We start from the raw sequence: 27201 nt of genomic DNA, 5'->3' as shown, positions 1-27201 counted from the left end.
TGTTTTGCTGCTGTAAAAGCAAACAAAATGCCTAAACCTACCAAAAAGTCACCAAAACCATCACTAAGCAACAGGACAGATGGTGCTTTTGGCATTCCTCCTGCAGCCAGGGTCTTAGCGTTGACTGGGAACCCCCTTTTCCCATGCAGCCTTTGGGCTGCCACAGTGGGTGGCACTGGAGATGCTCAGGGGATGCTGCATTACGAACCTGGTGCACCCCTGGGCAACCCCATGAGCGCCACCCAGGCTGCAGAACACCTCCCCTTCTACTTATCCACAGGTCTCGGCACTGGTCCCACACCAGCTCTTACATCTGACATGAACAGGCAGCAGGGAAAGAATCCGGGCAGGTTTTCCTTCTTGCAGAAATGAGCTCTAGCCCTGGCAAGCCACCCCCCCAGCTTGTGCTGCCCGAGGGATGGGGACACGGATGCCCCAGAGCACCTGAAACCAGCACATTGATCAGGCTGCATACAGAGGCCATGCGCCCAGCCTTGTCTTCAGCCAGCCCCATAGATCTCCCCACGTATCTCAGGCTGCCCAGAGAAGCTGTGGCTGCCCCATCCCTGGCAGTGTTCAAGGCCAGGTTGGACACAGGGGCTTGGAGCAACCTGCTCTAGTGGAAGGTGTCCCTGCCTGTGGCAGGGGTTGGAACTGGATGAGCTTTAAGGTCCCTTCAACATACACTGCTGTGTGGTTCTATAAATGCAGACCCCATGGCAGCCAGCTCACCCCGACCTCCCAACCCACTCCATGCTGTCAAAGGGACTCTTCTGACATCCCACCTCAAGGTGAAAAGCCAAAACCCACCAAAGACAGACTTTTCAAACGTTCCATCTGGAAAAGGCGGTGAGGAAGAACCACCCTGGCCTTCAGGCCACAAACAGGGATAACTGGTTGTGCCAAAACCCACTTCAGCTGCCTAGAACTGCACCAGTGAAGTGTAGAGCTCCTGACAGCCCTTGTTCCCTCCTCAGAAAAAAACTGTCTGCTTCTGATAATAAGGAAAGGAAATATTCCCTTTCCTCCTCCTTGCTTGAAGGGAAAGCCAATGGGGTGGGACAACAGCACCAGGCCCATGGGACACAGCATCAAGTGAGACTAGTCTCTGCAAATCAGGGGAGCTCATCCATAGAGGAGGCACCCAGATTTATTTTACCTGCAGTCATAACTGGTGCTCACCTCTGCCTTCCTCCAGCCCTGTTCTCTGGTACAACCACATCACTGGCAAAACATGGGAACAAAACCAGCCCATAACTTGCAGAGCCCACAGCCCATTTCAGCCTTTACACTGAAATGGACCCTGCAGAGCTGTGATTTGGTGAAGTAACTGGAAACACCAGCTCATAGAGGAAAGCAGCAGCATCAGCGACTCACTGAGCAGCACATGCTGCTGCAGACTGTTTGCATCCTGGAGAGGGAAGTGCCTTTGTAGGGAGGCAAATGCCTGCTGTGTGATGGACGGCTGTAACAGAGCTACCAGCAGCAAGGCAGAGCCTTCAAATACAGCTGCTGAAGTGGTGCGACATGGACAAGTGTCAACCAAGGAGCAGGTGAGCTTCTGGAATCACCACAGATTGAACCCCTGAGCCTGGAGCTGCAGTGGGGCTGACACAACACAACAACACCAAGAGCTTAAACCCTCTCCCCAAGCACATGGTTTTCCAGCATGGATTGAGCGACGCCTTGAGCAGATGTCTCCTCAGTTGGGAGAGCCACGCAAACACCCAGGGCTGGGAGCCGCTGCAGCGCCCATGGGATATATCCATTGATGGATATGGGAGCAAGCATCGGCAGGCATGGGAACAAGCATTGATGGGTATGGTAGCAAGCATCAGCAGGCATGGGAACAAGCATTGATGAATATGTGAGCGAGCATCAATGGGCACAGGAACGAGCATCAGTTAATATGGAAGCAAGCATCAGTTGGCCACAGGAACAAGCATTGATGGATATGGGAGTCAGCATCAGCAGGCACAGGAACAAGCATTGATGGATGCGGGAGCACCAGTGGACAGCAGCTCCAGGATGAGGAACCAGTGGCTGCCAAGCAGCAGTGTTCAGTCTCGGTGAGTCAGAGCCTGAAGGAGCCATGAGACCGGCTGGAAAATCCCAAGAGCTTCAGAAAAGCAGCACACAGCGCATGGGCTCTCCTGCACCCCCACGTTCTCGCTGCCAGCTCTCAGAGTGGGTCTGACTCAGCTCTGAGCCTCCCTGCAGAGTCCCAGAGTAACACACAAACCAGCCCTGGGAGGCTGCGTCTGACATGGAGCTGAGGCTCTCGCATCCCCTCTCCTTGCCAACAGTGGGCTTCCCAAAACCCCCAGGTGACTGGGATAAGCACTTCCATGGGTGGCACTCTGCCCCTGCCATGGTCCCACTGGAGACCAGGATGGCCAGAGCTTCACCTGACTTTGGTGGGAAGCACAGGAGCAACACAGGGAGCTGCCACAGAGCATCCTGGTTTCCCAGGTTTTGGGCTTGCTCCCAAACCATGATGGGCATGGAGAGGGGGGTCAAGCAAGCCCAGACGCTCCTGCAGTAGCTCCTGGAGGAAGGTTAGAAGCAGACAAGAGGACCTGGTAGGACTCTGCACATGGGAGAAATATGGGGGGCTTGCACATCCAGCAAAATCACAGCCTCGCCTCTCCCACCCTTTGCCACCAGAATGCGAGCCCAGGATCCCATCAGATGAGGCCATCAAGGTGCTTGCTGAGGCAGCTCTTGTGTTACCATTGTGAAATCCTGCCCAGCCCCAGCTCCTCATCCCCAGCAGCCTCTTCCTGCACATTCACCAATGGGTCAAAAGACCCTTTCAGAATTTAGCAGTGTCAAGGCACAGAAATAAACCCACCGCATTGATCTTCCTGGCAGAGTCCTCCACAAAGAGGGTTACTCGGAAAACCTTTATCTCGTGTTCTTTTCTTTCCCTTATTTTTCTTCCTGGTCCCCTCATCATTCTTTAGAAGCTAATCTTTGCTAAACGGGAACTTTTTGTTCCCTCTGACACTGCTAATGTATGTGTTGGCAAGTTCAGCTGTGAGCATACATCTTCTGTAAGAGGCCTTGTCATGGGCTCTGAATCCAGCCCAATTAACATTGCATTTCTGTTTTTCCATTACAGTGGTTTGGAAAGCGGATCTTGAGCACTACATAAGCTCACTAACAGATACTGCTGTAGGTTTGAGGGGCCTTCTTGCTTACCCAAGAAGAATTATCCAAGGTTAAACAAAGCTCAGCTGTGGATAATGTGAAAGATAAACTCCCTGGTCGGGCATGACTTGGATTTAAATTCTTTCCAAGCCATTCCTTTCACTACCTTTTATCCTGCAGCGGTTGGATGCTGCCAGGCAGAGTCCCTTGTGGGAGCACGCTGAGCCAGGCTGCACACAGACCTCTGGATCTGGACAGGAAAACGCTGGCCATGGAGGATTCTGATTCTTCCTGTCCCGTCCCATTTTAGACAGAAAAGACGAACAAGTTTTGCACTGGGAATAGCAGCGCATCCCTCTGAGCACCACGCACGGTCTGTCACAGCACCAGCCACGTGGAGAGGTCATGGCACACTGCCGTGTGCTTGCCCTGCCCTCGGCCCCAGCTGTGAGCAGAGGAACTGAGGGAGAAGGCTCCTGTGCTTCCATAAATAAAGCTTCAAAGCAGGTCCAAGCCTCACATCCCACGGGAATGCTTGGGATGAGCTTGGTCTGTCACTGCACCGAGAGCTCAGGCTGTGCCCCCCATTTTGTAACTCGCTGCTGCTGAGCAGTGAGATTGACCTGCTCCCTCCAGCACCAACAACAGAACAGCGTCTGGGCAGGGGGACTGACCTCCTCCTTCCAACACCAACAATGAAGCTGCTGGGTTTTCTATGCAGGGAAGAAACAAAGCCAAAGAGCCACAGCATCCCTGAGGGAAAAGGAACAGCTACATCCCGACACACCTCCCTTCTCAGCAATACATGGCTAAAACTGTTATAGCTTTCTCAGCTCCACCCTCATCACTGCCAGCAAACTCCTTTGTCCCTTAATTATACACAGAGACTCTGCATCTCCTTGAGGCAAACTCAGACAGGGAAAGGACCCAGAAGTTATTTCAAAAGGGTCCATTGCTGATGCAAATGGACTGTGGGACTAAGGACACAGATTCGTTCATATATTCCCAGAAACCGCAGCCCTCCTCCCTGGGACATGTCCTCCACCAGCAGAGATGTTCATCTCCTCCCAGAGCAGCACGTGCTGGTAAAGAAGAGAAAGATCAGAATGCAGGTGGCTCTAGGCCTGGATCACAACTGCACTGCTCTGGGCAGGATACTGTGCTATGTTTTGAGAAACAAGGGTATGTTCACATGAAAACCCCACACTGTCCTGCTGCCAGTGTGGTCAAGCCCAGTGGTGACACAGCTCTGCACCAAAGCATCCTCCTATTCCCTTCCAACCCCTCCAGCTGGGAGGAAAGGGTTAGGGTTAGGGTTAGGGAAAAGCACCCCAGCCTGGCCCTTGCCACTGGCATCAAGGGAGGCTGCCAATAGCCCACTCCTACCCTCATGCTGTCAAGTGCCTTCCAAAGGGGATAGGGGGAAGATAGGTGGGAAAAGGAGTGGTTCCCACATCAGCTTTCAGCCTCCTTTCCCAAGACTCTGGTCCAATACAAAAGGGGCTTTGTCCACACTGCTGTATTAAAATCATGCGGCTTTCTTTGTGGGGACACCACCGAGCACAGAGAAGCTGCTTTCATCTGTGATTTATGAGATGATTTATCCCATGATGTGCTCAATGAGAGCAACACCTCACCGGGGGCTGCCGTTACCAGCAGGCTCCAGGACTCATTCAAACCCTGCAGCTAAGGATAAAACACAGAAATGAGAGCTGCAACACAGCAGGGAGATGAGAGGAAGGTAGTTTCAACATGCCAAAATGGGTCACCTCAACAGCTTGTTGGAAGGACTGGCCCAGGAGAAGATCTGGGCTCCCAAGTGAGAATTGAGCCCACTGCTCCCCAGGCATGTGTATCCTCCAGCAAATCCCTCCTGGGAAGCACAGAGATGCTCCAACTGAAATCCCTCTTGGCAAGTGGTACAAATTCAGCATATCGAAACCGCATGCTCAGAGGTGTGACCCAAAAGCATCCTCCACCTTGTGCTCCATCACAGCAGCAATCAACCATCACTCCACACATCAGGACCCATAGGAGAGCTGAGCCAGCCCCACCATGAGCAGAAGCAAACATTTTTGGTTCCATCACCCACCAGCTCTGCAAGAGCCCACGTGTCCGCTTCCCAAATCAGGGGTCTGAGCCCCTGTCTTTGGCCACCACGCTCCTTCCCTTTCAAGCACAGCAGCACCACAGCCCTCATGCGTCACCTTCATTAACCCTGCCTGGGTTATATACAAGCCACCTCAGCACCTGCCCAGTCAGAGCCCCGTGAATCCTCACACCTGGACTCAGATCAAAATGAAAGGGGAAAAGGGGAAGATGGATTAAGCTCTGGAACTGAGCGAGCACTGTGTTTAATTGCTAATGTGGGCTCCGGAGTCTGCTTTCTTCAGAGGGTTTTTTTTGCCAGCCCAGCTGGTGTCATCTGCCAGTACCCAGAGAGCAGCAAACAGATTGCAGGAGGATGCTGAGCCTCTCGCTGCACTTGCTGCTAATAATAAATAAATAAAAAAATGTGATAGATCAAAGATGTGAAAAAACCTTCTGGTAATTTTCTTTCCCCTCTGTTTCCCAACTGGTCCCTAACATATTTCCTGCTGGGACTGACAAGGAACACTGTCAAACTAAAATCACAGCTTTAAGAATCAAGCAGCATTAGATTAAGTGGAAAGGGATGGTGCAGAAGGGTTTGAGCTAATCCCACACAGGACTCCCAATGGAGGGGCACTGCAGCAGCATGGGTGCCAAGGGCATCCCTGATGAGGACAAGGCCCTGGGACCTGCCTGCGGCTGTGCCACCTTCCTTCAGCTTCCTCCCAACCCTAAACTTTAACATGAATATTCCCCAAGTGGACACACAACCCCTGCACATCCCCTGTGACTGCTGCTGGCTAGGAATGCTCATCGGGCATGATGGCCCCATCACCAGAAAGACACATCCTGCCTGGCCATGCCAGAGTGGCACTGTGGCTCTGTGCTGCATCCTGACCGTGGCAGCCTGGGAGCAGACCCTCCATGTGCAGCATGGGAGACGTGTCTAAGGAAAGCCAAAACTAGAGGTGAAGACTGACAAATAAATAACCAGTTCTTTGTCACCAATGGAAGCATCAGCCCAAGGGACAGACAATGGGATTCCTGTGAGCACTGCTCCAGTCCCAAGCAACCAATGCACATTTGCATTAGCATGGGTCGCACAGGTTCCCAGCAATGCCCATGTGCCCACCCTGATGGGGAGGATGAGGATATTCCCAATGGGATGTGCTGCTCTGAGGCCCCAGAAGACCAGGCAGCCAAACTCTGGTCATCATGGCTTGCCTGCATCTTGCAGCTCTCAGAGCCTCCACACACAGAAGGGGTGTATAAGAGCTGACAGAGGTGTCCCAGGAAAGGTATTTCTTGCAACAGATCTTGATCTCACTGAAGGAAGTGCCGACAGCATCAGCAGAGCTTGGGAAGAGGCCACTGCCCAGGGCACAGCTCCAGCAGTGCTCAAGGAGTCAGGAAGGACAAATCCCTTCTCTAGAAGCAGAACCCATGGCCCAGCAACTGCAGCAACCACAGCTGTGTCTCCTGCCTCTGGAGAACATCACCCATCACAGTCCCCATGCCAGCACTGGAGAGCATCTGGGAGGAGAATGCCATGAAACCCATCACACATTTCCTGCCACCCATCTCTGCCTCTCAGGTGCATAAATAACCTTCTGCATCTCTCCTCACCTTGCACACTCAAAACAAGATCAGCACATTCATGTGCCAGCGTTCCTAAGCTGTGTAGTGCCAGCCCAGGCTCCTTTCCCCACCACACTGAGCACCTTCCCATCTCCAGCCTGCCTGGGTGGCTACCAAGGCTCCATGTATAAGGAGCCTCTGGTCAAAAGGCGTTTCTGTCAGGAGCTGTGTGTTCCTGGGAAGAAATTCAGACTTAAACTCTCATGGCTTTAGTGAGTGATTCCTCTCATAAACCACCAGTATTCCCCAGGCATCACCAGGGGGATCAATGCTCCCCAAGACCCTAACCCAGTTTTATACCTGCAGAGCCATCAGAGAATATCCAGCTTTAAACCCTTGCACCCAATAAATGCACAGACCTCCACCCAATGTCAGTAACAAACAGCTCCCCACAGGAGCTGTTGGGAAGGACTCCATCTGGAGCAGTACAGAAGTACCCAGGGTAAGTTGTTTTGAGACAAACCATCACAAATATACTTCAGAAAGAGGCTTCCCATTCTGTTAGCTGCAGACCCACTACCCTCAAGCCACTGCTCTTGGAAACAGCTCCTTCTCTGCTGTAAGGCAAGACCTTCAGGCAGGACACAATTCCCTCCCTAGGAGGCCACAAAAGGGCTTTTTGCCTTTTTTTAACGTTTTACATCACAGGCTGGGTTTTTATGGATCTCTCTGCCACAAGCATGAGCTGACTGCTAGGCCATGGAGCTGCTGTGGGTGGATCCATCAGGGCCTTTTGCCTTGTGACCTGGATTTTCCAATCACCATAAAAATAAACAAAGCCAAAGAGCATGAGCTGGAAGACAACCCCTGCATATTCCCCCTTGGAAGCCGGATGTCTGCTTCCCAAAAGCCCTTTTGGGAATCAAGGGAAGGATCTGGGTTTATTGCCTTGGTACATCCTGCACCACACACACCGTTCTGCACATTATTTGTCTGAGCTCAGCCCATAGTCCAGAGGTGCCTACGAGGGCTGGGAGGGGCTGGCAGCTCCCCTGCTCTGTCAGCAGCCCCATGGGGACCCAGCTGCTCATCACACTGACTCTGGAAGCTGGAAGGCCCAAACCCCAGCCCCTCACAACCAGATTGGGCTTTGGCAGGGGCAGCACCAGGAACCCCTTCCCTGCCGGGCGGCTGCTGGCCAAGGCGCAGCCATGTGAGCTTCCTCCATCCACATGCTTCCCATCCCTGCAGGGTGGGATACTGGCTGTGGAGGATGAGCAGGTTGCTGGCCCAGGCACTGTTTGGATCAGAGCCCATAGAAGCTCTCAGACAACTCCTATGCTCTCAGGCAGCTGTGCTCTGACCAGCTCTGAAAGGGCTGCACTGGGAGAAGGCAGCATGATGCAGGTGGATAATCCCATTGCTTCCACAGGTGGGAAAAGTATCCCATGGAGGAGCATGCCAGCCACCTCAAGCTCCATCCTGGTCTTGGCTACTCTGGTCTCTCCCTGCTGGGATCTTTCTCTAGAGCTCATGCAGTGAAGCACTACTTGTACAAGGGTGATGGGATCAGAGCCACGTGGAGCAGCTTGCAAGTGACAACACTAGAGATCCCCCTCAGGGGCAGGTTCCCATCAAAGAGAAAACACATTCCCAAATCAACTGAACAGAAGGAAGGGAACTGCAGGAGCAGAAGAGATGCCTAATCTGCACCTTAGAGAGGCAGATAACCAGAAATCTCTGCTTTTCACACCTAAGACCATTTTGCTCCACGCAGCAAAGATGAGGACACTGATTTACACCCCAAAATCAGCACATCAGCTCCCCAGCTCAGACATGCCAAGCACCTGAGGGCAGCCTTCACCCTGCTGTGCACAGCCAGAGCCCCATCACAAGAGAAAGGCAGGTCAGGAGAACTATCACCTGTGAGGACAGGGCTTTGCAGATGCTGCAGATATGGCTCCCATGGACCACCCAGCTCCCAGAAATTATTCCAGGTGCAAGAACTATTTCATCTGTAAGCAGCTCAGGAGGTTTTGGGGACACACCTCTGCTTTCCTCACCACAGACATACCTGTTTCCAGATAAAGATCAAAGCAAAGTGGGCTGATTTACCAGCCATGCAGGGAATTATTTAGGCTGGAAAAGAGCTTTAAGGTCAAGGGCACAGTCACATCACCCGCCAGGAGCCAGAGCCTGCCAGCTCTGTGGGATGCACTCCGCTCCACAGCAGATAACGTGCCCCTTCCAGAAGCAGGATGGTCTCTCCAGAGCCAGCACACTGAGAAGAAATCTCAAAGCAGGAGCTGCGACACACTAGGGGGAAGAGCAGCACAGGTCACCCCACATAGTCGTCATCTTGAGGCCGCAAGATCCACTTCTACTCCCAATCCAGGAAGAATTTTGTCAGCCAAGGTGCTGCTACTGTACATGGATTTCTATAAAAGGGCACAATAAACCACACAAAGAGGATGATTCTATGACATTCAAAGTGGGGTTTTTTAAAAGCATGTCATCTGTCATGGTAAAATCACTTAATGACACCTGTAAGCCTATTTAAGGGTCTAATGTGATAATAATAGCAATATTCAGCATCTCAGAGCATGACTTTGAGCCTGCTAACAAATTCAGATGATGCTTGCCCTGGTACATGCAACCAACCTTCCAAATTACTTGGAGATACTGAACTGCTGCTCTTGTTTTCCAGGCAAGAGTACGCACCACGAATAGCTGCAAGCTCAGGGAGCACAATTAACCGAGCTATGCTAATTCACACTCCTGAATATTCATTGCACCCATCGCGCCAGATACACGGAATATTAAACAACAGCTACTCGGGGCAGGAATATTCATCTTGTGGCAAAGAGGCTGCTTGGGAGAGTGCAGGCTTTGGGTGCTGGCAGCAGGGGGATGCAGGACATGTGCCCAGAGCCCTCTCCCCTTCCCAGTGAGGCTGCCCACCATAGCTTGACTTCATAGAACCACAGAGTCATGGCCTGGTTTGGGGTGAAGGGACCTTAAAGCTCATCCAGCTCCAACCCCTGCCACAGGCAGGGACACCTTCCACTAGAGCAGCTTCCTCCAAGCCCCTGTGTCCAACCTGGCCTTGAACACTGCCAGGGATGGGGCAGCCACAGCTTCTCTGGGCACCCTGTGCCAGCGCCTCAGCACCCTCACAGGGAAGAGCTTCTGCCTAAGAGCTCATCTCAGTCTCCCCTGTTCTGGCAGGTTAAAGCCATTCCCCTTGGCCTGTCCCTACAGGCCCTTGTCCAAAGCCCCTCTCCAGGTTTCCTGTAGCCGCTTCAGGCACTGGAGCTGCTCTAAGGTGTTCCCTTAAGAAGCTTTCACTTCTCCAGGCTGCCCCAGCCCAGCTCTCTCAGCCCAGCTCCAGAGCAGAGCTGCTCCAGCCCTCGCAGCATCTCCGTGGCTCTGTGTAGCTCTTGTGCAAGGGCCCCTGATCTGGGCACTGGACTGCAGGTATTTATTTAAATAAATAAATAAAAAATAATCCTTTATCTGGTTTTATTCATTTAAAAGTCTGTTCATGTAGAACCAACAGACCTAGAGTTCAGCTCATGCCCTCAGTAAGACCAGGGAACAGAAGCACTGCAAAGGAAACAGCTTGCAGTTGTTTCAGGAAACACAAGTACCTGTTCTGGGGAGGAAACTGTGAGCCAGGGGTGAGTTTTCCATCTCAGAGAGAGCTGATGCTGCAGAGAAGCAGCAGGAGCACATGGAGAGAAGAATCGGGAGTAAATGGTAATTCAGAAGCTGCAAAAGATAACAGAGATCTGGGGCACCCAGAGAGATGCTCTGAAGCAAACCACACCACAAAAGCAGCTGCATTGCTAACAAGCCTGTTTAAAGACAGGGGGAAAACCCTCTGTTAAACCACATGATGTGGGGTGAGGAGAACAAAGCTCAGGTTTGATGGGAACACAAACTGGCTTGAAGAAGTGCTGGGCCATGGCTCAAGGCCTGGCATGCGTTTGTTTACGCTGGAAAGCTGTGTTGAGACTCAAATTTTCCCCCGTCTCCAGAAATAGCACTGAAAACTCAACTGCTAAACCCGTCCCTCAGGCAGGAGCCGTGTGAGGGACACCCCAGCCGCAGAGGAGCCCAGTAAAAGCCACAGCAGAGCTCTGCAGATGTTCAATACCTCATTTCCTGCAGTGCTCGAAGCTGTTACTGCAGGTCTGCAGCACCCAGCACACAACAGCCATGCAAAGCAGCACTCTGAGTGAGATTCATGGGCACAACCAACAGGCAGCATCTCCTAAACTCAGCACTTGACTGAGGCCACCAGACAGAGGTCCAGGAGACAGAGGCACCAGCACCCAGAGCCCCGGTCCCAGCAGGACACATGCTGCTGATCAATGGTCTTCTTCTCATTCTCATGTCTCCCTTCTCCTGAAGCCCAGGGACAGATCACCCTCCAAGGAAGTGGGAGCCAGGGACTGCTTTCTTCTCATCATTCATTTTCTTGGCACCCTATAGGCCCCAAGGCCTAGTAAACAAGCAAAAAAACCTTCACAAAGGGCCATGAGCCCAGTTTCTTGCTGCAGGGAGGAAGCTCCTTCCCTCACAATACACGAAGCTCTTCCATCAGCCCCTTTGAGCATGACACTGTGGACCTCCAGTGCCTGCATCTCCCTTCCCATCCTGCCCCATGATGCCATTGCCTCCTGCCTCTGGTGCTGGCAGGAGGCACAGGCAGCACCTCTACACATATTATTCCCACCCAGCTAAATCACTGCATAATAGTCAACCATCGGCTCGGAGTTAAACAAGGGCTGAACCCCAGTGCCCGGGAGCTGCTGCACTCACGAGTTTTTCATTTTTAATTTGCTGGTGCAACAGCTTCTGCCAAAACCACCTCCCGTCCCTCCCAGAACCAGGCACATTCTGTGCCTCGTTCACCCCAAAGAAAAGCTCTCAGAGGGGAATCCTGCATTCCCAGCCCTGCTTATCTACAGGGTCATGGAAACTGCAGCATTCGGAGGGGGTGCAGTACAGGAAGGTGGCACCACTTTTCTAAAGTTATTTCAAAATGACTCCATCTATTTACCATCATGCCTCTTCCAGAACAGACTCAGTTCCGGGCAAAGGCTGGAGATTAATCCTTCAGCCTTATCCCAGCCACCGTGTCGCTGAGTGATTTCTGCACAGCTTTGCACTTTCATTTTCCAGCTAAAGGTGCTCTGGAGATAGTAACAATGAAAGCACCCTGGATGTGAACGTGGTGTCTGAAAAAGCAAGAGATGCACCTTGCCAGCACGGGGCTCAGGTTGATGTCTCACAAGCCACAATAGTGCAGTTTGATAATCAAGATGAAAACCTGAACCCTCTCTTAATAGCAGGTTTCTGGGAGGGAATCTGGCGCCTTGGGCTCGTGCAGATGTGATGGACCTTCCAGGGCCTTTCAGCTTTCCAATGAGGGGTCCTGCACTGGTTGCGATCTCAGCACCCACCCCACAGCAATGACCAGCACCCACCACACAGCACACAAAAGGCACCTGTGACCTGCCAGAGGGGTCCTGGCAGGGGACCAGTGGCCTTTATCTGCAGCAGGGATGAAGTGAGATGCCCTTTTACCCATGCTCAACATCAGGTAAGTGCTGGCTGCTCTGCAAGGTGCTTGGTTGCCACTGCAAACAGAACAATGGGGAGGATAATGCTGGGCTGGGGACCCTGTTTTGGGGCACAGGTCTCCCCTGCTCAGAGAGATCACGTAACCAGTCACTAGGTGACAAACTCGATCTGAAATAACCATAAAAACACAGTGTTTTCCCCCACCACACACTGTCTACCTGGCTTAGGAGAAAAGCCAGTGCTGGAAAGCCTCAGGAGCTTGCTGGGGAGTGGAGATGATGCCTGGGCTCATGCACAGAATGCAGAAGAGGCTGCTGAGGAGGCTGGCAGGGGAAGCAGGGGCTCTGCCTGTCCCAGGACATTCATCGATTGCAGGAGCTGTGCTGCAGCCCCCTCGCAACCCCGTGGCTGCAGCAACTCATTCTGTGGACACCCAGCCTTCTGGCACAGCCGCAAGTGATGAACTCACCTGCACCGGCCCCACAGCTACCACAAGGAGCCTGAAGTCAGACAGGGCTGCATCAGGGGGTCTCACAGCCCCTCTGCAGCACCCCTGGGACTGCAGCACCCGCAGGCGACCATGGGCCACCCCACCAGTGTCCCTAGAGCAATGACAGAGTCCTGGCTCCCACCACCATGAGCCTGGGATGGGGCAAGCTCAGGTGGAGTCACATCCTCTCCTTAAGCGGGTCCAGAGGGAAGCATGGACGTGTCTGGCTGTTACAGAGCCACTGTACCGCTGCTGGTGCAGCCCTGCACTGTGTGTAGGAGTAACAGTAGCTGCAGTTGTAACCCCTGTTCTCAGCTAACCCTTCTTTGCGTGGTGAAATGCGTACAGATACGTCTGGAAAGTCAGTTTAGCCCTGTGGCAGCAGCACAGTACATTATAAATTAAGCAGCAATCTCAGTGACTCACACAGTGCAAGTGAGAACCCGTTCACGACTCCCAGGGTGAAGAAGTCCTACACTGCAGCAGGAAGGGAGGGCTTTTCCTCATCTTTCTACCCCTCCACTCTCTCCAGAGCCTTGCAGTAACTACCGGCTTCCTGCATGTCTGGCACTCGGAGTTCTGGGTTGTCCCTGAATCCGAGTCCCACTCACACAAACCTGCTGGAGGCAGCGTCACAGACACCGGGCTTTCCACTCAGCTTATTGCTCTTCCTTCAGCAAAGAGTAGATGTAAGTGTTGCAAAACACATCTTTCCCTTCTTTTTTGGCATTTACAACCTGTCAATCAACAGAAGCCTCCACAACAGCAAAGGAAAAGCCTCCTCTGAGCTGGCCCTTATCCTGTTTCCACAAAGGGAATGGAGCAGATGGAGAAGCAGAGAGCAGCGAGTCATTAAAGCAAAGAGCTTTCTCTGGAAACCACCCCCCACTGCAAGTCCTGGACAGAGGAGATGGTCCCAGCTCTTTTTGCTGCCATCTCCTCCTCACAGGGCATCCCTGCGGCATTCCTGGTGCCTGGCACAGTGGAAGCAGGGCCAGGGCAGTGCTCAGAGAGCTCTGAGCTTCCAGCATCTGTATTTACAACTGCAGCGACCAGCACATAGAGCACCATGTCCCCGCACACGCTTTATCTAGGTCAAGCCATTAGTTTTGCTTTTAATCTCCATACGTTTTTAATTTGATCTTTAATGTGGATTTCAGCCTGTGAACCCAGCTGACAGATGTTCCTTGCCACTGACTGTGCTAAACATCCTGACGCTTCCCAAAGACACCAGGAAGGAGAACAAGCACCAAAATCCTGGTGGACTTTGAGCACCCACAGCCAGGCTCACATAGCAGCAGCTCTGGGGAACAGCACCTCTGTCACAAAGCACTTTCCTACCCAAAGAGCTGTTGTTCCCTTCCTTCGTGTAGCTGACAACCCTTGGTGAGGAGCCTTCCCAGGGATACATGGTGCTGCTGCATCCATCCCAGGTGATGCTGGTGATGCACACAGGTGATGCTGGTGCTTCGACCTCCAGCGTGCCCCGCCTGGCATCCACATGGTCCCTCAAATTCACATCTCTCATCTCAAGCACCAGGGCTGCAAGTCCCAGTAAAGGAGGTGGAAACGGGAAGGCCCTCCCTGTCCATCTTCAAAAGAGGTGGATGTTTTTGCCACAGCAAATCCAAGTGTTGGATGGCCAAGGTTGGAAACAACTGCAGCTCCTCTGCACCATCAGCATCCTTGGTGCCTGCAGCATTCCTGCCAGCAGCTGCTGGAGCTGGTGGGCTGATGTCCGAGGGGGAGCACACGGCAATGGAGCTGCTTTGTGGAGGGGCCGGCTGCAGAATCATGTGCTGGTGAACAGCAGCATAACCCAAACAAGAACTCCTTTATCCCAAGGGAATGGGCAAGATGTGACACCTGCAGGGAGGTCCCAAGCCTCAGCCCCATTCACAACTTGGACTTAGCACAGGCCAGGAAAACCACTCGCTTCTTTACAACAGAAACAAGCAGAGATGAAAATGCACAAAATAAAAAGCCATAACATGCTGAAGGGATTAGGGATGGCTCCCAAAGCACCTTGAGGTGTATAATGTGCTATGGGCAGATTGCTGCACAGCCTCTGTGGGAAAGGCAGGCCACAGGCACACTCTGGGGGTGTCTGATGGAAAACCAGCTCAGAGGGTAAGGGGAGCACTGGGAGGCGGTTTATGATTTAGACACAAGAGGTTTAGCTCTCCTAAATAGGGGCGTGTATGTGGAATTTCTCAACACAGATAGTCATGGGAAGCATGGCCCTTTGATAGAAAGAAGCTATTTGCTTCAAAACCAAATTTTCCATCAAAACGCCCAAGCTGAAAGGTGCTTCCAGCTCCCTTGAGCTACAGGATCAAAGCTGGAGCTGAAGAGCAGACGCAGCCCAGGGCTCATGGCCCCAGTACAGCACAGCACGGCTTCTCGGGAGCTACTCCATTAACAGCATTAACAGCAGCTCCACCACCAACAGCTCAGAGACAGAAGGGAGGTGCAGAGCCACGGGGCAGCACCAGCTCCATCAGCTGCAGTTCCGGCCAGCAGCATCCCACCACCCTCAAGTTTAATAGTCTCAAGTATGTCAGGCGCTTGCAAGGATTTCACTGCTGCCAGGTTTGTGGTCAGAGCTACAGACTGAGGCTGCACGAGGAAGACAACACAAAGCACTAATGCAAATATTGGCTCTGCTGGTAGAGCTCAGCATTGATCCCATGCAAGTGCTGCAGTTGGGGGGGGAGCAGTAGGAAAACAGCCACCCAGAGCAAGCCCAATGGACACACAGCTGGAGGCAGGGGTTACAGACACATAACCACCATCCTGTGGAGCAACCAGGACCAGGAGAAAGCCATCCCTGCAGACCCAAGGCACTGCAGCCACCCGCTCCCTGCTCCCAGCCTGGGTTAACAGCAGAGGAAGAAAGCTGCTGGCAGAGGAGAACTCCCTCCATGGCCAAAACCGCTTTTAAGGCTGTTATTTAAAAAGGGAAAAACGTGGTATTCTGGCACCCTGCAGAATTGGGCTGGCTGCAGCCGCGCTTGAGGCTGGCAGAGGTCTGTGCTTCCCGTTGGCTCTGCCTGGTTGGCTGACACAGGCAGCTCAGAGGGAATGGATTGAAAGGGTTCAGTTTCTCCCCCAGGTTTTGCTGTGCACAAACATCCTCACTCGTTTTTCTCTAAGGTTCCCAATTTGCTAATTGAGACATTTCCTCATGGAAAAAGAATGTCCTGGACTAGGGATGGGGCTGCTGGCACAGCTACATGCACCAGGAAGCACGGCAAGGCACATGCAAAGGTGAGAGGCACGGGGAGGCCTGAGAGCAAATAGCAACCAGCACAGGCTCCTCTGCAGGCACACAGCAGCCTCTGTGCCATGGGGCAGCCCCACTGGGACACAGATCCCACACAGGCGGGAACAAAGCCCAGAACATCCCACAGCACCTACCATCCTCCCAGCGGTACCCCTGTATCAGCCTTAGCATCAGGCATGGCTGTCAGGCTTGGGAGTATGGAGAAGGGCAGGAGTGGAACCAGTGGGAAGCTGGGCACTGTGGAGGGTTTCTTTCCAGGTATTGCTTTGTGATAGAACAATCTGGTCTGCACACAGAAAACTAGAGGTTTCTGTATTTTGGCTAGAGGGACAGAAGAATTGCTTCTGCCCATAAAACCCACAGGAGCAAACAGCTCGATCTCACTGAAAACATTACCAAGACAAGAGCCAGGAAAAGTGCTTTTGGGTCTGAACAAGCCCAAAACATTAGGGGAGAAAGGACCAAGGAAGCAGCAGCTGGAAGCACATGAGCAGAGTTATAACGGGGATAGGACTGCTGCCACAGTGGCAGCCACACCAAGCCTGGTGCCATATGGGACCAGCTATGTATTTTCTTACTATCAGATAGAAAGGAAATTAAAAGCATTTTGCAGACTCATGCAGAATGCAGGGGGGATGGAGAGGGATTTCTGCCTGTATATAGGTCAAACCTCACCCACCCAGGTTCACAACACATTCAGCACAGCCACGGCATAGGAATGAAGTTTCAAAGTACTCCGGAGGGATCCTTGGGAGTTTGCTCTCTCCTACCTGAGGAGCAGCAGAACAGCAGCTCTGCCCGGATCGATATGTGCTGCAAGTGGAGGGGCAGGACGATTGCCTGTTCCTGCCACTCCAGCCAGGAGGAAATCAGAGCTGTGGTGGAGAACAGGCTTCTGCAATGGATCATTGTGCAATGGGAGGACTGCTCCTGGCAGGAAACAGGTGGAAAGGAGGCAAAGGCAGTGGGACAACGGGGTCCTCAGCAGCCTCCAAATCCCCAGCAGTCTCCCACGAGCATGTGTGGCTGCTGATATCCTGTTCTCATACCAGCACCCCCAAGTCCTCCTCTGAAGGGCTGCTCCCAGCCCATCCATCCGCAGGGCTCCTGGTGCCCAGCCCTCTCCTAGCACAGTGGAGCAGCTTGGACAACCTGCTTGAGGAGGGCACAACAGTGCTCTCCAAAGCACTCCTTAGGGCACAGTGATCAGGCATGGGTAAAGCAGAAGGGTTCCCCCGCACAGCAGCCCAAAGGAAATGCCCACATCCTGCTCCCATCCTTTGAGAAGACTGTACAGGCACAGCCCCAGCATAGCTGCCTGAGGGGATCATGCTGGTGGGTCCCCAATGCCACCTCTCTCCACCTCAGCTCTCCTAGGACAGGGCAAAGCCACGCTCCTGGGGCAAAGCCACCGAGAACCAGTGACACTGGGGAGAAGGGCTGGTGCCGGGGCTTGGCACACACGCACCGGGAGGAAAACAAACCAGCAAAGCCTTTGCTCTAACTGCGCAAATAAGACCCAGCTCAGAGTCCTGCTACTGGGGTCCCAGAGGATCCCACCAGCTGCACCCTGTGCATCTCTAGTTGTTTGTTGTAAACAAGAAGTGCTGGTGCTGCTGGAGCCAGCCCCTGCTCCAAGCATCATCGGCAGCCACCACCAGGCCCCTGACACCTCGCCAGATCCTTACCTTCAGCTTCTCGAAGCGATCGCTGAGGGACGCCACTTGGTGGTCCCGGTGGCGCCCCACCAGTTTGCATAAGGCACAGATGAGCTGGTCGTCAGCAACACAGTACATGTTCACCTTCTCGTTCTCGTGCTCCAGGCACGTGAGCCCTCGGAAGTGGGCATCGGGCACAGGCTCCACCAGCCGGTGGCTGGTGAAGGGCTTCTTGTTGGGATGCGTGGCACGTAGGCAGCGGTCGCAGTAGGACACCTCGCAGGTGATGCAGGTCTTCACTGCGTCCCGTGGCGGGTCCTGCTCACAGAACTGGCAGGCGATCCTCTCGCTGGCCACCGACATGGTTGGGCTGTTGTGGTACGTCCGCTCGCGGCGGCTCTCGCTGGGGGAGTTGGGCCCGCTCAAGGATGCCTTCTGGAAGCGGTCAATGATGTTCTGCAGGGTCACATTCCTCTTGAGGCCCTCCAGGCCCCGGTGGTTGAGGGAGATGACATAGCGGCACGTGGGGCACTGGAAGGCAGAGAGGGGTTCAATGGACTCGCTGGAAGAGCAGCTGGACACCAAGATGCGGTGGGCGCAGCTGAAGCAGAGGCTGTGGGCACACGGCAGCAAGAGGGGGTCCTCAAACAACTCCAGGCAGATTGGGCAGGTTAATTCTGACTCCAGTGTTTCCATCTTTAGTTAAAACGATCTGGGTTCAGCATCAGAAAGCAGGGAAGGTGGGCTGGTACCTGCAGAGATAAGAGCAGAGGTATCAGACAGAGGTTCTCCTGGGCAGAAACAGGCAGCTGGGGGATGTTGGACACGTCGCCTCTGCAGCACCCCGATGCTCTCTGCCCCCCGATGCTGTCACACAGCCCAGCCAGGCTCACACAAGCCCATAGTCGTGGTGACACGTTGTGGTACCACCCACCCGAGCCAAGCCACTGGCTCAGAACAGCGCCTGGGGGTGCTACAGGGCAGGAGAGATGCTCGGGACAAGGGGCAGTGGGAAGCTGCTTCCCATCACCCTTTAGCCCGGCTGAGAAGAGGATTTGGACAGCAAGGCTGGAGCCAAACCCAGCAGAAACCACATGATTTCTTGTTTCTTCTTGCAAGCACGAGGCAGGAGCGGAGGGACTGTGCTGGCTTCTGTGTGGAAAAGCTATGCTGCACAGCAAAGATACAGCTCCAGCTGTCCCCTCCAGCAGCCGCATGGTTCCATCTCCTTCTGGTGGAGGGAAAAACATGAATTTTGTCCTGGAAACTGAGCAAAGCGGGATGGGAGCTCCAACGCACCGTCCCCAGGTGCTGTGCCGCCTGCTGGAGCAGGGCTGGGAAGGAGGAGCAGGGAAATTACAGCCCGCAGAGTCCCACCTCCACTGTCCTCCGCTGCACCCCAGCGACAGCCAGGGATGCCTGAACCAATTCCAGCGGGAGGCAAACATGCTCCAATTTTAGATCACTCCCTCTGCTTGAGGCTGGAAACGGGCTCCCTGCAGTCACCGGACCCGCTGTCACACTGCTCCCAAGCTCTGGTTTGCAGAGCTCCACACTGCATCCTGAGAGCTGGCCCTCGTCCCCACATGCTCCCAAGCTCTGTGTCCTCCATGCACCCAGCAGTCACTGAGCTCCCTCCCCATCCCGGCTGCAGGACATGCCCGCAGTGGGCACAGGGGCACACACCGACAGCCCCATGTTACTGACAGCCCCTCTGCAGCCCACTGCAGGACCGGTGGGTCCCACCACCGGCAGGTATCCTATGATCCAGCACCTCCCACCAAGCAGCTCCAGAGCCTTGAGCGATGCCCACACGTGCTCCAGGGCTGGTTCCAGCCCCACCAGTACATGGTGCCAGCAGTAACCCCAGCCATGGCAGGGACTGGCCAACCCTGCCCAGCGCCAGTTTGTGCCAGCACCTGGGTTTGGTGCATCCCTGGGGTGCCCTGCCGGGACCTGCCCGTGCCCGCCCTCTCTATCACAGCATCTCCTCCCAGCCGCCTGGCATGGGATTCACCAGTGCCTGGAGGAGATCTTGAGCTCTTCCCTGCGCCAGCTCGAGAGGCTTATAAAATTAAGCAATTGGATATTTAGATATGGTAATCCTGCAGCAGCCTTATCAGGGCCTGCCTGAGTGAGCCTTGCACATATTTATGTAGATACACATATTTCACTCCCGCCTTCCCCCCAAGAGACACAGTGAAGAGCAGCTGCGTCCACAGAAGCAGCAGAGCGTGAAGGTTCCCAAGGGCTTCCTCCCTGCAGCCCCTGGTGCCTTTCCCAAGCCTCAGAGCCCATCTCAGCTATGGGAAAGCGGAAGCACTTGCACTGGCTGCAGCAGCCATCCCTGCCCTGCTGCAGGACCAGGAGCTCCCACCGCACAGCCACGACCCCCCCATCAGCACCGCAGCACCAGGCAGCCCGTGCACACTTCCTCCTGGTGCTTGTGCTTTAAACCTTAGACACTGCTGCTCCTTGCTGGGCCTGTCCCCACAAAGCACTCCCGTGCACTCTCACCTGGCCTTGCTGCTTCCAGGGACAGGGACAGATGCAAAACGTTTAACCAGGCTTTTGCATAGCTCCCCAGGGCCACTCCTGTGGGAAACTTGTTTTCCTTCCTGGGACAGCACCGCCCAGATGCGACGCAGCTGAGTGGAGCCTCCAGAAGCAGCTGGAGCAGCAGCTCCTGCACCTGGGCGACACAGCCTGTGCTGCCGCAGAAGCCTTTCATGCCTCCCACTTTGATGTTCCCTTTGATGTCCAGGATTGACATGGCACGAGGAATAGCTGATTAGATTAAAACTGGCTCACTCCAGAGTCATCAACTCCCTCAATACAAGCACTATATAACATTAACATGGGCTACAAACAGCCCCGCATGTTGCTTGTGCCCATAGGTCTGGCAGCCCTGGCCACGTCCCCAGCAGCCAGGCAGGACTGTGACTGCGAGTGCTGTTGGTTTAACACAGCACTAACATTACAAACCCAAATTCTGCTCTGGAAACACCATGGCGGGATCTCTCCCACTGCACAACACACAGAGACAAGCAGCATCCTTCCAGTGCACCCACGGGGTGCTTGAGCTTGGCACAAATGGCAGCAATGACCAGCTTTATGTGGTTGCCAGTGGGCAACATGCTGCTGGAGGTCTGCATCACTGTGACCTGCCTTCCCTACACAGACCTACAGGTGTCACACACACATCCCTAAGGGTGTCACACACACAGACCCACAGGTGTCACACACCTCCCTGTGGGTGTCACAAACACAGCCCTGTGGGTATCACAACACAGACCCACAGGTGTCAAATACAGAGGCCCACGGGTGTCACACACCTCCCCATGGGTGTCATACACACATCCCTATGGGTGTCACAGACACCTCCCCATGGGTGTCAAACAGACACAGACCAACGAGTGTCACACACCTCGCCAAGGGTGTCACACACCTCACCATGGGTGTCACACACCTCACCATGGGTGTCACACATACCACCCCACATGCTGTTCCATCCCTCCACACTCTCACCTCTCAGCCCACAGGCAAAGCGACAGTCACAGCTCACTTGAGAGGCTCTAAGCCCCACATGCAGACTAGGAGCAGCACGAGTGTGGGGAACCCCAGGGGCGCACAGGGCATCCTTAGCAAACCCTGCCAAGGGTCATTCAATACAAAGGTTCTCCTACTGCCTCTCCCCAGTTACTGCTTTTACAAGATCAAAGCCAAATGTGCTTCATTGCAACCTCAAGCTCAGAGGCACATCGTGAGTGATGCAGAGGTTCACCACCAGGAAAAGCAGAGAAGACCAGCAGGAGGGGATGCTGCTCACATCATCATCCTGACTACCCTGGGAAGGGACATCCGGGCACACATCACCCAAGGACAGGGTCAGCCAGCCCGAAATTCCCCCTGATGCCTTTGACCACCTTCAGGCAGCCCAAAATTCCTCCTGCTCTTTCTGCTTGTGGTCTCCCTACGGACTCTGGTACCAGATGCTGCTGCTCACCCACTCACCCCATGCCACAGAGCTCAGATACTGAAAATCAACGCAACTCATATCTGTGTTTAAAACCAACAGCCATGATTTAATTTCTTGAGCTTGGCTATAACTGTCTTGAGGTGGGTCCTCCTGCCCCTGCCCACAGCTGGATGCACAGCTCAAGAAGCACTCAGCTCACCCCAATGCAAGACATGGGCTAGCTTTATCGAGGATGTGATTCTCAGTGCTTTGCATGCACCAGCATAGAGTGAGTGTAAAAATGCAGACAGCTTATCATGCTAAAACCCTGGTCCCAGACACACCTGGCTTTGCTACCATTTGATGGTGACACGTCAGTGCACCTTGTGCACAGCACCAGCCTCTGCAGAGGTGGACAAAGCAGCTCCCACTGCCTTGAATTGTTACAGGGCATGTAAAACCCAACAACTTCCATCCATCCGTCCGTCCATCCATCCATCCACCTACCCACCCACCGGTTTTCCACTGCATCAACCCCTTCTGACCTCTGCCAGCCCCTGCTCCTACCAGGGTTTGTGTGTTCACCTCAAATTCCTCCTGCTCTCTCTCACACCAAAACCAGAGCCCCACAGGGCAAACAGCTCTGCTCCGGACCCGCTCAGGCACAGGCCAATCCTGCAGGCTGATGTTCTCTGTGCAAGTGTGATTTCTTCTTCTTTCTTTCTTTTCCATCCCCCCCTCCCTTGTTGTTCTGTTTCTATTTCCCCAGAAACGCTGCAGCATTGCTGAGCCAAGAGCCAGGCTGGGAGCAGCCGTGGTGCTGCTCCACCCGCACGTTACACTGAAATATAATCAAACATGGCAACCCTTTCCTTAATTGGCTCCCGACAGCAGGACAGCAAATCTGGGCAGCAGTTGTCTGTGTGCTCACTGCTGGCCTCAGGAAAACCAGCTCAGCACTGGATCCCCGCTCAGGGAACAATGGAACCCTCCTCCAGCCGCCGCAGCCCAGCCCCAGAGCCCCCACCCCAGGCAAGCAAGATCCCCCCAGTGGGGAGGGGGAGGGCAGAGGGGCTGCCCTTCACCCCCAGCCCCACACACCTGCAGCCACCAGCCTGGCCAAGGAACTGCCCTAACCCTGCCCTTGCGACCGGGCTGCCCCCAGAGAACCGAGGTCCCATGAGGACAAACAGCCCCGGGCGTGTGATTAGCACCAGCTTCTTGTCTAATGAAGGAGCACAAGGGGAGCTCCATCAGGCTCCTCCAGCCAGTTCACACCAAGAATCACCCAATTTTTCCGTGCTCAGCTTGCAAGCTTGGTAAACTGCCGTGTGTGGAGCCGCTCCACATGCGTAACACTGAGTTCCAGGCTTTAAAGGGTGCTCCTCACCCTCTGGAGGATGAGGAGCATCCTTCAGTCCCTTAGCTTACTCCCTCCAGCCAGGAAAGCTGAAAGCCCCCCCCCCCCCCCCCCCCCCACCCCCCGGAGCTTGGCATCTCCTCCTGCAGCTCCTGCCTCTACAGCTTCCTCAGTAACTTGGGGAATCTGTCGGAGGCTGCCTGAAGAAATCCCAGTAATTCATGTCCCAGCTGCCCTCCCAAACACCCTCCCAAACACCTTATCACAATCCTGAAAAAGCAGGAAAACCCAACGCCGATTAAACTGGATTTCCTGTGCAGCCGCCACGCGCCGCTGTTCTTAATCCATCACACTGGAGCACAGGCATCTCCACACCAGCTTTAAGCATTTTCCCAGCCAATTTGTTGGGTGCTAAAATAAAGCTGGCTGCTCTGCAGCTCCCTCAGCTCCTGTACCTCTCTAAACGAAGGGCACTGTGCAAGAGCTGTACTCTCATGAAGCAACAACAGCTTTTAATGAGAGATTACTTTCTCCTGGCTCCATTGCTGAACCCGCTCCAGAAGAGCTGGCTGGAGCCCACTGGCGCCAAGGAGCTGTAGCTGTTTCATGTCTCCATTTGCACAGTGCCTTATCCCCCCTGTCCCTGGAATTCTATCTTCATCACTGCCTCCACTGTCCTAACTGAGAGGATAGAACTGTTCTGCTTTGCCACTTCAACCTCCTCCTGAGCTCCCATCAGGGTCCAATACTGGAGCAGGGCTCCCAGGGCTGAGGAGGGCTCCACACCGTGGGGCATCCACTAAGCACATCTGCCCTTGCAGCTCGCACAACTGGCTTTGGTTGGGGTTCTTCCCCACCCAGTCCTAAGAGGGAGCTATTCCCACCATGCAAACCCTGCACAAGCCTTGGCAACCAATACACAAGCACAGACCAAGCTATGGCTCCAGCCCTCGTTCACATCACTCACTGGTCCAGCACATCCATCTGGCCACTGCTGCTGTTCGCTCTGCAGCAGCAGCAGTGACGACAGCGCTCAGGCTACAAATCAAGCTGCTCTGCTTTGGGGTGCTACATTTTCCACCTGACTTCTCTCCCTTTTCATCCCAACAACACCTCTCCATTTGTCAAGCAGCTCCAGGAGCGCCCAGTACTCATCACCATCATCCTCTACATGCACAAGCAGCCCTGGCCCCAACAGGGGCCCCAAAGCCACCACCACAACTCAGCACCTTCCCCTGCCATCCTTCTCCTCCTGCCAGTGCTAGACCTGAGCCTCTCCCATGGTTTAAATGGTCAATGGCACTTCTGCAGCCATGCTAACATCCATTGATTACACTGCTAGTTTTGGCCACAGTATGAATCCTTCCCATCTGCAGCCACCTCTGATTCCCCCAGTGTGAACTGAAGATCCATGAAGCACAATATGGGAAGGAATGGTGAGAAGAGGAGAGCCAAAAGTTGACAACCTTTTGGCCAAAGGTTAAACAATCGGCAGCCAATTCGCTGCTAACTGTGGCAAGGGATGAAGCACAAAGGCTCTTTGTGGTGGTTTGTCAGGTTGGTCAGGACTGAACAGGAACAGAAGCATCACAGTGTAGTGCTGGTGTTGGTCCCAAGCGCCAACACATTCTGTGGATTTTGTGGGGATCTTGGAAGCACCCCAAGGCCAGCAGCACAAAGGACAGCCCTCACAGAGGGAGCCAATGCTTCACCCATGAGGCAAAGCCTTCAGCATGAGCCCAGCGCTGCTCCATTCTGAAGGAACTCACTAGAGAGCAGGAGCAGCTCCAAGGAGCTTGTCCCAAAGAACCTGCAGGGGACAAGGATGCTCCAACCAAAGCCCATGATGTCTCCAGCAAGGAGAGACCTCATCTACTTCGAAGACATGAGAGGCAGGCACCAAAGACCATCTGCTTTTCTCCCATTACATCCTGGTTGAAGCAAAGATTTCACCTCTTCATGCCTGGCTCTTCAGCTCCCTGAGTGCTCCCACAAGGCCTCAGGACAGCACGTGCCCACCAAAGGCTCCAGTGCTTGAAGTCTGACATGAGAGGAAGACCACAGATTTCTAGTGCCTTGCTCACCAGCTCCTGCAGCAGAACCATGCGGTGTGGATGCTCAGCAGCCAGAGTAGGCCAAAGAAACCCCATGCTGCAGTGGGACACATCAGGTACCCTCTCCTCCACGAGCCTTACAGGTCAATTCTCACAGACGTGGCATAGAAACCTTCCCATGCCTCCTCCTGCCATGGCCTCGAGTGGGCAGGACACTGGGCAGTGTGAGTCATCTCCCTGCCCCACTCTGACTCGCAGCACAGTTGGGTTTGATTCCCATCGAGTGCTGCAGCTCCCTAGGGCTCTCCACACTGCAGCAGTCAGTAGAACCAGGGACTGCAGCAGCCAGGCTCACTCCCCACAGGCTACAGCCCATCGCAGATACCCCCTCGCACCAAGTCCATTCATCTGAGCCTCCTCAGCTGTGCGCTTCTGCCTGGAGCTGCCAAAACCCAGCCTCTGCCCCTCTGCCGGAGCTGCCACCACAGCGCAGGGACCGCAGCTCCACAAGCCACCCTGGTGCCAGAGCCAGGGATACCAGCAGGTGCATGGCTCTGGGGGTGCAGCAGTGCTTGGATCAGCTCCACACTCCCCAGGCCGGCACAGATAGAGCGAGCCACTTCCAGCCCAGGCACTGAGCAGCAGCTGGGGCCCTGGCTCAGCATGGAGCCAGAGCGGGCACCACTCCCCAGCAACACCCAGGCCCACATCCCCTCCCTGCTGAGCCACTGCTAGAGGTCTCGCCATCTCTCTCCCGCACCTCTCTGGTCGTCACTGGTGCTCCTGCCACCTGCTCGTCCTCGCTGCTGTCAGGAACACAGCACTGGCAGCTCCCGACCACACATCACAGCAGCCTTTTGATCCAAGCCTTCCACGAGCATACCAGCAGCTCCATGTCCTTCCCCTCTTCCTCAGCTGCGGCTGCAATGCGGCTCCAGCCTGGCATCATCCCTGCAACAGCCAGAGCCCCTGGCTCTGCAAGGACAAGGGGAGGGCACGGCCGCAAGTGCAGCACGGCAGCAGCTGGTGCTTCATAACAATCTCTTGTTGTCTCATGAGGCTGATGAGCAAGTCCTGGCTCTTACCCCCAGTGGATGATGCACAGAGACGCATCCAGCCCTGCAGATTGCTGCTGCGGGCAGAGACCCAACTGGGCACTGCCAGGGCCCACAGCCACGAGCTACAGAGAGAGAGGAGCCCCTAACCCACTTCCTTCCTGCACCCGCTGTGACAGCTCGGCTCCTTCACTAAGCCAGAAGTAAGGCAAGGTGGCAGAGATGCTGGGGTACACCCCGCATGTCCCTGGAGGGGCAGGGTGGCTGAGGAGAAGCACATTCCAAGGGGGGACTCCTCAGCCTGTCTGGAAGCTGGAGAAGCAGCACCCACTCAGCGCTCACAGCCCTGGGGCTATACTGGGGGATGAGCATCTTCTGGGGACTGAGCTATGACCACCTCAGTGTTTTCTACTGAACCACCAAGTCTCAACACAGGACATCAAACAACTCTGCTCCCCAACAGTGAGCTGAACTGAAGACGTGCTGAAAAACGACCCTAGTGATGACAAGGTTGGGCTCATGGCAAAGTCTATTGTGAGAAAGACGCAGAAGACACAGACCGAAACCTGGGAAGGCACTGGTGCTGCTGCTGCGACACGACTGTGGCACAGTGAGGAGCCAACTCCTCCCCAGTGCTCCCCAGGGCACCCTCATGCTGTGCATCAAACAGATCCTCATCCAAAGAGGGGCTCCTGCACAGTGCAGCCCCATCCCTGTGAAGGTACCAAGCTGGCCATGCCAGCCCAGTGCTCGGGGTCCCTGCTCCACATCATAGAGTGACACTGTGCAGCACCAGGGCAGGGAGAAAGCTGGAGCAAGGCACGGCCTCAGAAGGGCCAGGAGCTGTGGCTGGGACTGAGGCTCCCACCAGCATCTCATCCTGCTGAGGGCTACAGCATCTCCAGACACTGTGCTGCTGCAGCTCC

At 54.4% G+C, this 27201-nt stretch overlaps 1 protein-coding gene across 1 annotated transcript in view; it reads right to left on the bottom strand.

Moving 5' to 3' along the window:
• MID2 (midline 2) overlaps positions 1–27201 on the bottom strand; it is a 64828-nt gene that overhangs the window by 27463 nt on the left and 10164 nt on the right. Inside the window, exon 2 of the mRNA XM_005143576.3 lies at positions 17879–18600. Within this exon, the coding sequence (XP_005143633.1) occupies positions 17879–18544 (666 nt within the window). The 5' untranslated portion in view covers positions 18545–18600. The remainder of the gene's footprint in view (positions 1–17878; positions 18601–27201) is intronic.

The sequence above is a fragment of the Melopsittacus undulatus genome, chromosome 6 (genome assembly GCF_012275295.1).
Source record: "Melopsittacus undulatus isolate bMelUnd1 chromosome 6, bMelUnd1.mat.Z, whole genome shotgun sequence".
Classification (NCBI taxonomy): domain Eukaryota; kingdom Metazoa; phylum Chordata; class Aves; order Psittaciformes; family Psittaculidae; genus Melopsittacus; species Melopsittacus undulatus.
The sequence above is the reverse complement of the archived record's forward strand: the minus strand, read 5'-3'. Positions and strand labels throughout refer to the sequence as shown.